The sequence below is a fragment of the Muscardinus avellanarius genome (assembly GCF_963383645.1).
Source record: "Muscardinus avellanarius genome assembly, chromosome: 11".
NCBI lineage: Eukaryota > Metazoa > Chordata > Mammalia > Rodentia > Gliridae > Muscardinus > Muscardinus avellanarius.
Window position 1 is genome coordinate 106,660,589 of NC_137797.1, and position 15,397 is coordinate 106,675,985.

The window sequence follows — 15,397 nt, forward strand, 5'->3', positions numbered from 1 at the left end:
ATGTAAAGTAGCCGAGAAGGGGCGGTGCCTGTCCCGCCCCCTGGGAGAAGCCTCTGCAGAGCTCAGCCGCTCGCTGCCAGGGACAGGTCTGCGCCTGCAGCTCCGCGGACTCGGGGTAGGTACCCAGAGGATGCGCGGAGCCCCGGAGCTCTCAACACTGGGCTCCCGAAAGGGAATGAATTCTGCTTCCCGTTTTTCCCAGGGCGCTTAAGTTTTCCCGTTTCTCCAACTCTAGGAAAGAAACTTGAAAAAAGTCTTTCAAGTTTAAGGGATGTTTTTCTCACTTGGCATTCGTGAGTCAACACAGCCTCTCCTCTGAAAGGGTCCCCGAGATCTTTGGGGGGTGGAGTAAAGAGTGCCTGTCAGTCCTGGGAAGTAGCGGAGGGTTGGAAACAGCTTGTAAAATCCTGCGGCGTCTCTGATTGGGCTAAAGTCTTCATACCTGTGGAGGGACAGGATTTGCTTGTCTTGGTTCGCTTTTGATAAGCACGAGGAGCAGCAGCGAGATTTAAAAATAGGAATATTGATTGATAGCGCAAGAAGACGTGAATGCGATGTTATTTATAGTCAGGTGACTGGGGAGCTGAGGACCGAGCCCCTATTGGGGTCTCGGTGTGCCAGCCTCAGCCCATGGTGCCCACCCACCTCCACTCTGGAGGAGGAAGAAGCCATTGACCCGAGGTAAAAAGGAGAAATGGATTCTTCTTTGGGAGAGAAGCCCTCAGATACTGCTCTGGCCGGGTGGTAGAGAGAAGGTGTGTATGACCCGTCCAGTCTTTCCCTTTCCTTTCTATAACTCTTGATAACCTGAGTACTATATTTATAGTTTCCATTTTCCTCTCTCTGTTTTCCCTCCAAATGAGTGCCACAGGAGTGTTCATCAAACGTTGCTGCGGGCCTGGATGGAAACTGCGCCAGGCCGCAGCTAACAATCTTTAAGCCCACCGTTCTCAGGCCCCGGTCACCTGTGAAGCCCAGGCTGGACCTTCCTTTTTGTGTGTCCTGGACGCCAGGCCCTTCTGGGAGTCCGGGCAGCATGATGCTTGGCTGTCTCTGTAGTTTTCAAAGTAAGAGGACTTGTGTGCTGACTACTTCTGGCCATTTTTTAAAACGACCAAACGTTCCATGTTTGTATATTCCCTTCTGTGGAAGAGAAGTGGAATTTTTCTAAGGGTTTGTTTTAGGGTGGAACTTGTTAATCTTTGAGGCTGGCCAGGGAATGGGCACAGTCCACTGGAACGGCTCACTCCACCACATCCCCAGAGCCCCCGGCATCTGCTCCGAGACTCCTGTGCATGAAACCTCAAAGGAGACGGAGCCTGCAACGGTCACAGTCCCTTCAGAAAACTCTAGAACCCACAGCAGCATGGCCACAGAGCTACTTTTCTTCTGTACCCCTCATGTTGAGTAGAATTAGTTTCTGAAAGCACAAAACTGAAGTGTCATAGTCCTGCGGCCGTCTGCCAAATTTTCTGTGTTTTGCAACATGGATTTAGAGAAGCCAAATGATACTGAAAGGACTTTGCTCTCTTTGGCCAAGAGCCAAAAGGGTAAGAGAGAGCAGTCCTCAGCTGAGCGGGGAAGATTCCTCTGTGGTAGATACGTGGGAGGGAAAGACGGGATGGGCTGGGATTGGGCAGGGAAGACCTGGGAAGATCCCAATGTATCAACGCAGCCATATGTTTTATGTAATTTATCACCAAGTGTTCTGGTTTTTCTCTGCTTACTTAAATGATTCTTCCTCATTCCTAGAATATTTAAATCATCTAATACTTTACCTTCTTATTTTTTCTATTACCCCATTGCTCTCTCCCTTTGCAGAGACATTACCTGGGGGGGAAAAAAAGTTTTCCATACTTTTGTTTGTACTGCAGTGCTTAACCATGATAATGGCTCAAGGTTTAAGGAGTAGGTTCATGGCAATTTAACATCAAATTAGTTTTAAAAATCAAACGATCAAAAAAAGTCCAGCCAGTATCTCCCTAGTTCATGCTACCAGTGACTCCAAATTTTTTTTCTCCTTCCTCCCTCATTTCTCTTGTTCTGTACTAGGGATGGAACTCCCAAGGTAATCGACCTTTAAGCTACACCCTCAGCCCCCCACCCCCTTTAAATTTATTTTGAAACAGGGTCCCACTAAGTTGCTGAGAGCCTCGCTAAGTTGCAGAGGCTGACCTCCAACGTGCAATCTTCATGTTTCAGCCTGCCAGATACTCAAGTCATGACTCCAATTTCTTAATCTTCTTGTCCTTACGACTCATGGCCCCCTTTTACCCAGAAAAAGAAAGATGTTGTCTGCGAAGGTGGCTCTGAAACCCCATAACCTGTGGTATCAGAGGCCCCATCTTGGCTTGTCTCCCAAAGCCACAGGGTTGGGGAGCTTAGCCACATTCCTGGTGATTGAGAAACTGCCCATTGTGTAAAGTGAGTTTTCTTTGCACTGTTCACATCTAAAGAAAACAGCGTCCTATTGTCCCTTCCCCCAGCTGCTGATGTATTTGTATAATCTTCCCACTCACAGTTTTGGAAAGCTTCCACTTTCCCTCAGCTCTTTCAATACTGATTTTTACTGAAACAACAACAACAACAACAACAACAACAACAACAACAACAACAACAACAAGTTCCCTGGTCTTTTGCTCTATCACCAAATTTATTTCACTCTGGGAACAAGTGAAGAAAATTTTAAAATTATTAAGTAGCAACATTTCCTACTTGATAAACTTCCTAAACGAAACAAAACAAAACAAAAACAACCCCACAACTACATCCTTGCCGTATTTCCTCAGATCTCTGCCCAGACACATTGGCCTCAGGAATCCCTTATTATGAAGCGTAGATTAGATTATTCATCATTTTCATCTCCTCAATGCTAGAACCAGAGCAAGTGTATTAAAGATTATTAAAAGTTTCACCTTATACTGAGAGCTGACCAAACTGTGTTTTTAAGATGATTAACTTGTAGAGGTAGATTAATTTGCTGTCAGAAGTGGGATTATTATTATTTTTTATCTAGAATACCATCAGCCCTCCGTATCAATGGGTTTCTGCCAAACATGGATTAAAAATATTAGGGGAAAATTGTGTCTACACTGAACACTTGCCGATATTTTTCCTTGTCACTATTCCTTAAACTATTTTTAAAAACTATTTGTCAAAACTATTTGTAAAGCTGTTTATAAAAACTATTTGCCATGCAGAGATTATTTAAAGTATAGGGATGAGGTGGAGGTTATATGTAGGTTATACAAAAATACTAGGCCAGTTTATACGAGGGTATAGGCATCCACAGATTTTGATATACTTGTAAGATTCTGGAACCACAAGACATTGAATGACAACTGTTTGCCTAAATCCGTGGATTACATTTTCAGTCTAGGGAAACCAAAAAATAGAAACTTTGGTTTCTTTATCTACAAAATGGGAATGATAAAACTTATGGGATAGCATAGCAGGAAGAAGAAATGAAAGGGCTGTCCAGTTACGTCAGCCACAGGTGAGTATCCAGCAATTTTAGTTATAACAGGATTAAACAGAAATAAGCAATCGAAAGCCAAATTAAGCAAGGTTCTTGAAGGAGAGAGAGTATGCTCTACTAGCGTATAGGCTATGAGGTTAGTGACCTAGGAGTGTTTCCCAGCTTGGCAACTTAACATGTTGAATCTCTATTTTCTTTATCTGTGAAATGAAAATGGCTATGAGGATTACGGCATCACAAAGATTATGTAAGGCATTGCACATGAGGCCCATGGCATAACTGGACACATAGCAAGCTCTTACTAGAGTAAATATAGGTATGTGTATGTATGCTATATTTAACTATAAGAGCAGTGCCAAATATGGAAACATAGATATGGATTTATAGATTATTAGCAAATTATGACAGAGTGATCAGAATCTGATAGACAGATGTCAGTCTAATAAAGTTACAGACTGGGATGGAGGTGTAAGGCAGGAATGAACGGCATCCAGAAGAGACAGTACTACAGACCACACAGGCTAAATGGTACCTAAGTTGGGTATAAGGAAAGTTATATCTTTATGTGAAAACGACAGAAGCAGATAACAGGGCTGATAAAAGAACAAGGGAAAGTTTCAGAGAATAAACACCAGAATGGGAAGCTTAATTTTTTTTTCTTTTTTCTTTTTGGTATTGAAGGATGAACCCAGGGGCATTCTACTTCTGAACTATACTGAGCTGCATCCCCAATCCTATTTTATTTTTATTTTTATTTATTTATTTATTTTGCAGTACTGGGGATGGAATCCAGGGGCATTCTACCTCCAAGCTACACTTCCAGCCCTATTTTTTATTCTTTATTTTGGAACAGGATCTCACTGAGTTGCAAAGCGCCTCACTAAAGAGTTGAGGCTGTCCGCGGACTGCGATCCTTGGGATTGTAATCCCGAATGCTGGGATTACAAGCATGTGCCACCACGCCCGGCACTTCATTTTATTTTTTATTTGAGATAGGATCTTGCTATGTTGCTAAGAGTCTTGTGAAGTTGCAGAGACTAGCTTCAACTTTGCCATCCTCCTGTCTCGGCCTCCCAAGTACTAGGATTACAAGTGTGCACCACCGTGCTCGGCAGGAAGTTTAAATTTTAAGTCCTACTCTAGATTTCTATCCACTTTGTCTCCAGTATTACTAGAGGGGCTTACCTTTCCTCCAGAGCACATTGCCACTAGAGACTCAATTGTATTCCGTTTCCTTGCAAGCCTGTTCTCTGGATGTTTCCATTGTCCTGCTTCTCTTTCGTCACCTATGTGGTTATTGGGTATCGGTGGCCACCATGACCGTGATAATAATAGCGATGAGGAATATAATCTTTATTTAGCATTGTCCATGGACTGATGCCGTGCTAAGTATTTGCTACATGTTTTAACTAAATCTAACAAGTTAAAACTTAGGAACTCTTACTATTCCCATCTTATAAATGAAGACAGTCAGTCTCAGAAAGGCTAAATTCTGCAAGCAAAGTTAATTATAGGCCAGATCGTGGGCCTGGAATTCAAATCTTGGAGGCCGAGATCTTGAATACTGTGGAGGGGTCCTACAGCAGTAAGTTGGGTTTCTAAGTCAGGGCACACATTTAAAATGTAGGCACACGTAATAAAATATCAACGGTATGGAACTCCCGTACAGTGTTTGCTACTTCTAAAGAGACCGAGCCATGACCACTGGTCTTTTTTATTCAATTAAGATGTGATTCACTTTGACACAAATGTATGATTTTAGGCCCTCTTTAGGACATTTTGACTATTTATTTTTGCTTGTAATGCCCAATATATTTTCATTTAGTACTTGTTTGATGTCTTCGGACTTAATGATAGAAAATTAGAAAAATATATTTCTATTTATTTTGAAAAAAATTTAAAACCGAGTGGTCAACTGGGCGTGGTGGTGCACGCTTGTAATCCCCGCGCTTGGGAGGCTGAGACAGGAGGATCGCACAGGTTCCAAGACAGCCTCAGTTACTTAGTGAGGCTCTCAGCAACTTAGTGAGACCCTGTTTCCAAATAAAATATAAAATAGGTCTGGAAGTGTAGCCCGGAAGTACCACCCCAGTACCACACACACACACACACACACACACACACACCCAAAGTAAAACTGAGTGGTCATTTATTTTGAAAATAGCCCCAGATAGTTTTAAGAGCAACATGGTTCCTGGGCATGGTGCCTATATTTCTGATACTTAGGAGGCTGAGACAGGAGAATTGTGGGTTCAAAGCCAGACTTAGCAACTTAGTGGGGTTCTCAGCCATTTAGCAAGACCTTGTTTTAAAATAAAAGATAAAAATAGGGCTGGGAGTATAGCTCAGAGATAGAACCTCCCTGGGTTCATATCCCCAATAAAACACACACACACACACACACACACACACACACACACACTCTCTCTCTCTCTCTCTCTCTCACACACACACACACACACACACACACACACACACACACACACATACACTCACACTCAAATAATGTGGTTAACGCTGCTATATAATCACGCCAAATGATCATTAGATGATTCAGGGTATTTATGTCTGTCCTGTTTTCTTGTCACATAAAATCTTCTTAATATTCCAGACCAACATTGGAAAAATGGTTTCCCCCACCCAGCTAAAGGAAAATGAAGTATTCATGGCTTTTTCCTCCTATGCAACAATTATTATTTTAAAAATGATGGCCATGAGTGCCATAACTGCGTGCTACAGAATATCAGTAAAGGTAAGCGATTTCGCGGTAATGCCTTCTAACTCTTACGAGTTGGGATTCCGAAGAACAGTCTTCTTATTTTCCTTGTTGTTTGCTTGTTTGTTTTTGTAAAGCCTGCTAGCATCCTGTTGAGTGCTGTAGGGAAGTCTGCAATCATTAGGTACAAATAGATCTGATATGTTTACAGATAGCTGCTGTCACTTGAAACTACTAACTGGGTTTTTTTGTGTGTGATTTTAACCTTTGTCTTTTGCAGATGAGATTTCTAAGGTATTAAGGTTTAACTCATAGTAAGTCTGATAGGAAATTAGAGCTTATTTTACCCATTAGAGTTTAGAAAATACTCATTTTTCACTAGTTAACTGGTGTTTTCCATTCTATTATAAATCAAGGCTACATTTTTTGAGAGCATTGGAGGGCAGAAAGGAAAAAGTACTTGAAAAAAGAAAGAAAAAGGCTGAGACAGTTCTCATTCCCACAGTGGAGCCTATTATGACCGGGAGAAGCCAATCTTTGAATTTTGTATACTTCTTGCTCCTGAGGTAGATTCCTATTTCTATAAAATATTATAAAAAAAAGACTTTAAAAGCATGAGCAAGCTGAGCGTGGCGGTGCACACATGTAATCCTAGTACTAGGGAGGCTGAGAAAGAAGGATCACAGGTTTGAGGACAGCCTCAGAAATTTAATAAAACTCTCAGCAACCTAGCAAGACCCTGCTTCAAAATGAAAAATAAGATGAAGAGTAGCCGGGAGGTAGAATGTCCCCATGTCAGTAGTCACATCCTCCCATAATGCACTAGTGATTTGGGGCAAGATGACAGAAAGATTTCGAAGCCCGTATCTTCTACTTATCAGGGATCATGGCACAGGAAGTAACTAAAACAAAGAAGCCTGACAAAGGTTGTCACTGGTGCAGTTGTGTGTATAATCAGCAACTTCTTTCTGCAAGACTCTGAGTTCAGTCCCTGCCTGGGAGTTTGGTGCCCAGAGCCTGGTTCCTCTCGGGAGGTCACAGTCTTCTCTAAGATGTTTACTTGTTACTGCCTTGAGCAACAGTGGACAGAGAGTTGGATAACATTACCACCTATTCAAGTCTATGGTGAAACCATGTGTTGGAGAATAAAGGCACAAAGTAGCTGCTGCCACCATATATCCAAACTGTCCCCTGGAAGCAGAATGGCTCCTGGGAAATATACCTTGCCTCATAAGAAAGGAACGGGGAGGGGTTCACCTCTGCAGAGTGTCAGGAGCCATGACAGCTTTTCCATGTGGTAGACCACTGAGTCATTTCACATGACTGTCGGCATCAGCATGTGAAATGCAGGTCAGTCTCCCCATCTTACACAAGAGGAGCCGAAAGGCACAGAGGAAGTAGATAAGGTACCAGGTAGCTGTCAGGGGCAGCGTGGGACACTATGGCAGGATGGCTTAGCCAGGGAGGCTAACAATAAACAGTTATTCTTCGCAAGGCCAAGATTAAGATGCCAAGAGAGATAATGTTTAGTGAAGGCTGGATTCCTGATTTGAACATGGCCAAACTCCCATCGTCTTCCTATGTGGGGAGAGCAGAAAACAACCAAGAGAAGAAGGCCCTGCCCCTTCTCTTATCATATGGGCACTAATCCCATTCCGGAGGGTCTCACCCCTATGACCTAAAGGTTTCCAAAGGTCCACCTGCAAACACCATCCTTGGAGATTAGGCTCTAACACATATCTTTTGGAAGAACACTGACCTTCAGACCCCAGCTGCAGGTGCCCGGAGCGGCATATCAGTGATTCCAGTAAAGAAGACAGCTGAGGGTCAAATTCAGATTGGTTTAAGCCGAAATCACATGCACTTTCCCTTATAGTTTATTTCTTTATTTAAAGCGTATTTGTTGATCATGTATTTAGAAGCATTTATAAAGGCACTATGGTGAATGAGCCAGGCATGACCTCCGGTGTCGACACTGGATCACAACCCTGTGGTTGTTTCCCCACAATATCTTTGTCTGGAGTAAATGCTCAAATCATAGGAAGAAAAAGAAATATAGAATATTTATGAGATTTTTCAAGCTTAAATTAAACTAATTTACAGTGTATTTCTTTGTTATAAATTATTAAATAGTAGGACACACTTAAATATTTTTTAAATGCGTATTTCAAGTGCCCAGGGATGGGGAAATCATTTCAAACAGCATAATTATTGCAGGAAGAGATACATGAGATATATGCCCTTGAACATGTACTGGCTATTCACAGGGATGCGATTCCGCTCTTAAATTTCACCATATTATTCAACCCGAACTTTTACCCAAGAGCTCAGCAAAAGAAAAGAAGTATGCATATACTCTAGCAGAGCATGGCACACCTTCCCCACTCCCCATTCTTTTGTGCTTTTATTCTGTATTATCTTTGGGAAGGAAATGTCTTACTTTCAGATCAGCCAGTCACGTGAAAATGTTAATGCACTTGAGAAGTACCTCATAATCCCGACGGGAAGGGCACCAGGGCAACAAGAGTTAGTGCTGAGCCACACGGTGATTTTTTTTTTTCTTTACCATTTTTCTTTCTTTTCACCATTTTTGTATGCTGGCTTTTTTTTTTTTATAAAGTTCTCATGCATCTTTTTTTCCCCAAAACATTTGCATTGCTAATTAAGATTCAGATTTATGCCCTGTTACTCTTCTCTCTTCCTGTGTTTGATTGCTTGCTCTGAGATTTCCCTTCTCCCAGACCAGGATGCCAGCATTTCTTCCATTAAAATGCAATTAACTTGTTAGGTAGAATACCCCCTGTGCTGTTTTGGTCTCCAGAGTGAGTTCTTTTTTCTTGGCATTTGGAACAGGCTTTCGCCAACCCTGAAGACTCTGTAGTCTTTGGCAAGGGGGAAAATGCCAAGAAGTATATCCGAACGGATGACCACGTGGAACGGGTGCGCAGGTAAGATGCTGTTTCTGGGAATCACCTATTCCATCCAGGAGCTGTGGTCGAGGAATTCAGCATAGATCTCAGGATCTGGGAGAAGGAGGAGGAAGACAAAGTTAGTTGTCTTCCTCTAGAAACTTCTAGAAAAGTCAATATCTAGAAGTTTCCATGTAGTGCTGCAATTGTACCTATTGCCAGTTTTGATAGACCTTTATAGGGACGTTGTTGGGTTAAAAAGTGCTCTGTACCGGGAGGTATCGACATCAATAACAGGTAAGATGGAGACAGCAACATTCTTGTCATTCTGTCATCTTTCTCCAGAAGTGAGACTCAGCTCAGGTGAAATGTTGGACAACTAGGCTTTTTTCCATAAGATTTAAAATATGAAAGTTGATGCTTCAGAGAAATTCGGATATCTTTCCTCTCTCCCTGTCTCTTCTTCTCATTTGAAAATCTCATGTTTAAAGTGCTGAGAATTTAGTGGTCAAAACAATAAGCCAAGGTACATTGATGCAAATTATTAGAAGTACAATTAGTATACTCATTTACTTTGCAGCTTTTGAGATCAAAGCAGGAGTGCTCTGCCACTGACCTACCTGCTAAACCCTTTTCTTAATTTTGTCTTATTTTTGAGAAAGGGGTCTTGCTAAGTTGTTCAGGCTGGGCTCACACTCACAATCTTTCTGCCTCTGCCTCCCAAGTCATTAGGATTTCAGGCATGCACCACCACACCTGGCCTAGTCTACTTAGTTTAAAAGCATCTCCAATTCTATTTCTGGAGGCATTTTTCTTAGTCCTTGCTATAAACAGTCACACAATTTACATTTTTTTTTGTTTTTTAACTGAGATCCCACTGCCAATCCATTAGTCACCTTTTCCAAACATGCGAAACATCAAAGTTACATGCCATCTTCTCATTAAATATTTTTAATGTTCACCCAAACTGTGATAGAGATTAAATCAAAGAATAAATAAGATCACATAAAAATGAAAGAAACAGAGAAAAGTTTTTTTAAAGCATATTTAAAAGCCAAGCATGGGTTGGAGGGATGGGGAGAGAATGGGGTGGGGATCAGGTAAGGACTAATTGGGTGATGCATGCATGTTTGTCCCCACCATCTTTTATCCCACTAAGATGTATGACTACAATACATCAATTTAAAAAATAAAAAATAAATTAAATATGTGATAGTTGTGCCATAGTTCAGCTACTGTCTCTAGATCATATTTGTGTTACCTGGTTGCTGATGCCTGGGGCAAGTCTGAAGCCCTCTTATGATTTCTGCAGATTGCCTATGGTATGTGGTCTCACAACTAACTCTGGCTCGGGAACTATGCATTTCTGCATGTTTCTGTATTCTGTATTTTGTTATGCTGGATGGGACTTCAGCCCTTCTCTCAATTCCCTCAAGAAATCAACTGAAAAAACAACTGTGGACAGAAACGGACTTGACTAAATTGAAGTGCAGAGAACTTACCCCATGGCAACACCAAACATGTCTGTGTCTGAATGTTCTCCAGGCTCCGGGGAATTTGCACCGGGCTTTCTCTGTCTTAAGTTGTCTCCAGCATTATACCTTTTCCAGCCCATGTACTCTCTGCCTTTGCAGTCCTCAAATTCAATTCTCTTTCTTGTTTGTGCAAAACACGTTTAGCCCCAAGCTCTTTATCATGCAAGAGTGTTTTCCTTCTAGGCGGATGTCAGTGCTAGAGACTTAGAACAATGTTCCTTTGTATTACTCTTAGTTCTCCTGAGCAGCTCAGTCTTGAAAACGGGTTGTGCCAAGAATATGGATCCACAGTAGTTTGAGGAGAAAGCACAACGCAAAAAAAGAAAAAAAAAATCGCAAACAGGATTAGAGGAAGCCTTAAAAGTGTCATGAGCCTTAAAAGTTTCAGGACAAAGCCCAATGCAAAAACAAAACAAAACAAAAACAAAAACAAAAACCACAAAAAATCTCAAACAGGATTAGAGGGAGTCTTAAAAATTAGAAAAAGGTGAAATGAAGCTTTGCGGAGTTCTGGAAACTACCAAAGAGACATTCCAGAGCTTTTTATTTTCCTCTTTGTGCCTCCCTTGGAGAGGAGGTAGCCGTGTGCATGATGCTAATCAGAGCTCTGTGCTCATAAAGTTGCCCAGGACCAGAAATGATAGCAGTTAGACCTTCTGGGGCCTGGATGAGATTAAAGAGAAGGTCCAAGTCTTGTATGTGAAAGCTTATCAAAAGATAATATATTTGGGGGAATTTAGATCCTCCCAACTCCCCATTTCCATCCCTGTGAGCATGGGGTTGTATTTCTAAATGAGAAAGCCAGAATCCAAGCTGACCCTCTATCTAGTCCAAGAAAATTGTGGTTAAGAACCAATGACCCTAGTTCTGCCAGGGTTGTCCCACTGCGCCTCCTGGTGGTCAGTCACTGTCCCTACAGTGGGACCGGAGAGCAGTGTTTTAGAATTTATTTGGCTTATCAAAAATAAATAAATAAATAAATAAAACTGTGCATAGTTGGGAGATAACTTTTGGAGGTAAAGTTTCGAGAATGTACTTTTACATTTTTAACCTAGACCCTATTTCTCTCCCCTTGGTTGCTTCTACATGTCATTATAAACCTGTAACCTTGGCAATTCGGAGACAGTGTCCCTAGTCCTGGTCAGGGGAATTCCAGGATCCAGATTATTATGAGCTCAGGAAGTTCTCCACAGAGTGAGTGCATTCCAAGGGGCATCTGTAAAAAGGAGCAAGAAAAATAAATAAATGGAAATAGGGACTCGGGAGCAGTGGAGAATAGACCCAGGTAGAATGGAACCCAGGGGCATTCTACCTCCGAGCTACGCTCTCAGCCCTATTTTTTATTCTTTATTTTGAAACAGGGTCGCACTGAGTTGCAGAGGGCCTCACTAAGTAGCTGAGGATGTCCGTGAACCTCGATCCTCCGGTCTCTGCATCCCCAATGCCGGGATCACAAGTGTGCGCCACCACGCCCGGCAAGCAGGTTCCTTTTGAGTAGAAAATGGTACACCCGTTTCTTCTCGCCTTACTCTCAGTACCCTCTTGTTCTTATATGAAAGAGAAGGGACAAAGCGTCCCTTCCTGTTACTTGCTTTTATTCAGGGCCTGTGGGTCTTTATGCAAGCCTGTCTGCACTGCTGATTTATCCAGGATCCCGTAGTCTCTTTCTTCCTTTCTATTGTCCGCATCCTCGTCAACCCACGAGAGATCTTAGGGAAAACTGGAGGAAGGGGAGGAGCAAAGGCTAATGATAACCAATGAGCAGGCCATGTGCCATCTATATGCTATAAACCTAAGCCAAAGAGAGTCCCCGAAAACAGAAATATGCACTCTTTTTTTTTTTGGTGGTGCTTGGATTGAACTCAGGGACATTCTACCTTTGAACTACACCCCCAGCCCCAATTTTTATTCTTTATTTTGAAACAGGGTCTCACTAAATAGCGGAGGCTGGCCTTGAACCCAGATCCTTCTGTCTCTACCTTTCAAGTACTGGGATTACAAGTGTGTGCCACCAAGCCCGGCTTTCATTTTGAAATATATACAAATAGCTGACAAATTCTATGAGAATATCTATTTCTAGCCTAAATGCTAAATTAATTTTTTTTTGTTTTCGATACTGGGGATGGAACCCAGGGGCATTCTACCTCCAAGATACATCCCCAGCCCTATTTTTTAGTCTTTTTATTTTTGAAACAGGGTCTCACTGAGTTGTGAAGGGCCTCACTAAGTAGCTGAGGCTGGCCACAGACCGAGATCCTCCTCTCTCAGCCTCCCGCATGCCCCACCACGCCCAGCCCTATATTTTATTCTTTATTTAAACAGGGTATCACCGAGTTGCAAACGACTTCACTAAGTAGGTGAGTTGACTGTGAGCCACCATCCTCCGGTCTCAGCCTCCCAAATGCTGGGATTAGAAGCGTGTGCCACCATGCCAGGCTGCAAAGTAATTTTTAATCCTGGACTAAAATGGGATGTTAAATTTAAAAATTATATCCTTTAAAATGTCAAGTCAAGAAGCCAGGCTTGGTGGCACACATTATTAATCCCAGCATTTGGGATTAATGTAGATATACATTTTATTCACAATCCTAGCCAGTAAAACCTCAGGTAGTGTGTCTGGGAGAAAGTCTGTGGCTAAACCAGGCTTTTTGTTTTCTTTTGGAAGTGGTATGAAGGTTAAGAAATTTCTCTCTCTCTCTCTCTCTCTCTCTCTCTCTCTCTCTCTCTCTCTCTCTCTCTCTCCTCTCCCTCTCTCTCATTCTCTCTCTCTCTTCCTCTCTCCTCTCTCCTCTCTCCTCTCTCCTCTCTCCTCTCTTCTCTCTCTCTCTCTCTCTCTCTCTCCTACCATCTTTGGTGCCTATGTTATAAAATGCTACATCATTATTAACTAATTCCTTTTGTGATTTAAGGATAGAATGTCTAAAAGTTGACTCATTCAAGAAGCTAGTTATGTGTTGTGTTATTTGGACGTTAAAAGCACGAGGATATTGATATTGAATTGGTATGGTATTGTTACATTTTGGGGTGTTGCCCACCATCCCAGCCTGTAACAGGTATATTAATTCTATACAAATTAGTGGTTTGGGCCATTGGGAAAGGATTTTCTCAATAACTTTCTGAGAACTAGTAAAAGTAAAGGGGGACTCTTTTTGTTGTTTTTGTTCGGGTACTGGGGATTGAATCCAGAGTCATTCTATCTTTGAGCTTCAACTCTAGCTCTATTATTATTATTGTTGTTATTATTATTATTATTATTATTATTATTATTATTATTTCTTATTTTAAAACGGGTCCCACTAGGTTGCTGAGAGCCTCACTAAGTTGCTGATGTTGACTGTGAACCTATGATCCTCTGTCTCAGTCTCCCAAGTACTGGGATTACAGGAATGTACCATGACACCTGGGGATGAATGAGAACTCTTAAGAACGATCATAACCAAGTACTTGGGAGGCTGAGACCAGAGGATCACAGGTTCAAGGCCGGCCTCAGTAACTTAGTAAGGCACTCAGCAACTTAGTGAGACCCTGTTTTAAAATAAAAAAATTAAAAATATATAGAGTGAAGGTGTAGCTTGGAGATAGAAAGCCCCTGAATTCAATCACTATTTAAAGAAAAAAAGGATTTTTCTTCTTTGGGAAGAATTTTTATAGGAAGAGACTTGAATTTCAAAAAAAAAAATACTTTGCATGTACAAAAATGAAAAAAATTTTCATATTTTCTAGATAGATACAGTCTTGATATTCTCGAAACTACCAAATACCTTCTCGGTTATATAGAAAGATGCACTAAATATAAAAAGAAACAAAATTAATGAGACGTTCCAAGTGAAAGTCAAGGGAATAAGGAAGCAAAGTCGGGTGAGAGAGAAACAGGACTCTTGCTTTTCAATTTAAGGAGCCATTAACATTTCTATTTAGTTTTAGAAGACAGGGAAGACTGAATATAATTCTACTGACTTTGAAGGTTTAACAGTCATTTCCCCCCCCCCCCCCACAGAGCCCACTTGAATGACCTTGAGAATATGGTTCCGTTTCTGGGTATCGGCCTTCTGTACTCTCTGAGTGGTCCAGACCTCTCTACTGCCCTCTGGCACTTTAGACTTTTTGTCGGAGCTCGGATCTACCACACCATCGCCTACCTCACACCCCTCCCCCAGCCCAACAGAGGTGTATCTTTTTTTGTCGGATACGGAGTCACTTTTTCAATGGCTTACAGGTTGCTGAAAACAACTTGGTATCTGTAAGCAGAATCACGCACCTCATAATTCAGTTGGTTTGTGGAGAATCCTGTTCTTCTAGTAGAGAATAAATACTCTCAAAGTAGATTTCAAGTAGGAAGAGAGCAGAGACATTAAGACTCGGGGAAAACCCACTGTAAAGATGAGTACTGCTCGTACCCTTTATTCTTGTTTTATATGAGCATAGAAACTCAACCTCGTAAGTCCTAAGCCTCTTGTCTGATCCTTAAGGCACGTTGTTGTCGATTTTGATAATTTGCAGCATTTACCAACATTTTAAACTGTCAGTCCGTAAAAGAGATGGATTACATGTATGAAAAACCTATATTTCAACACTGCTGATGCAAGCATATGAAATAAAGAATTTAAAAGAATTATTTGGTTTTATTTTCTCAATTGTTTATTTCTAAACATTTCAAACCACTGGAAGTGTTTAAAAGTCGAATGAGGAGCTGCTCCATCCCCTTCATCTGGCCTCACTAAATATTAATATTTGGGTATGCTTGCTTTTGCTTGCTTTT

General features: G+C 41.5%; 1 protein-coding gene across 1 annotated transcript; it reads left to right on the forward strand.

The window, feature by feature from the left end:
* Positions 1 to 6,104: 6,104 nt before the first annotated feature.
* On the forward strand, positions 6,105 to 14,882 carry MGST1 (microsomal glutathione S-transferase 1; the record flags this gene model as incomplete). Its single annotated transcript, XM_080706384.1, has 3 exons — positions 6,105 to 6,230; positions 9,048 to 9,142; positions 14,636 to 14,882. The coding sequence occupies 3 exons, from the start codon at positions 6,105 to 6,107 to the stop codon at positions 14,880 to 14,882; spliced, it is 468 nt and encodes a 155-aa protein (XP_080562510.1).
* Positions 14,883 to 15,397: the final 515 nt, after the last annotated feature.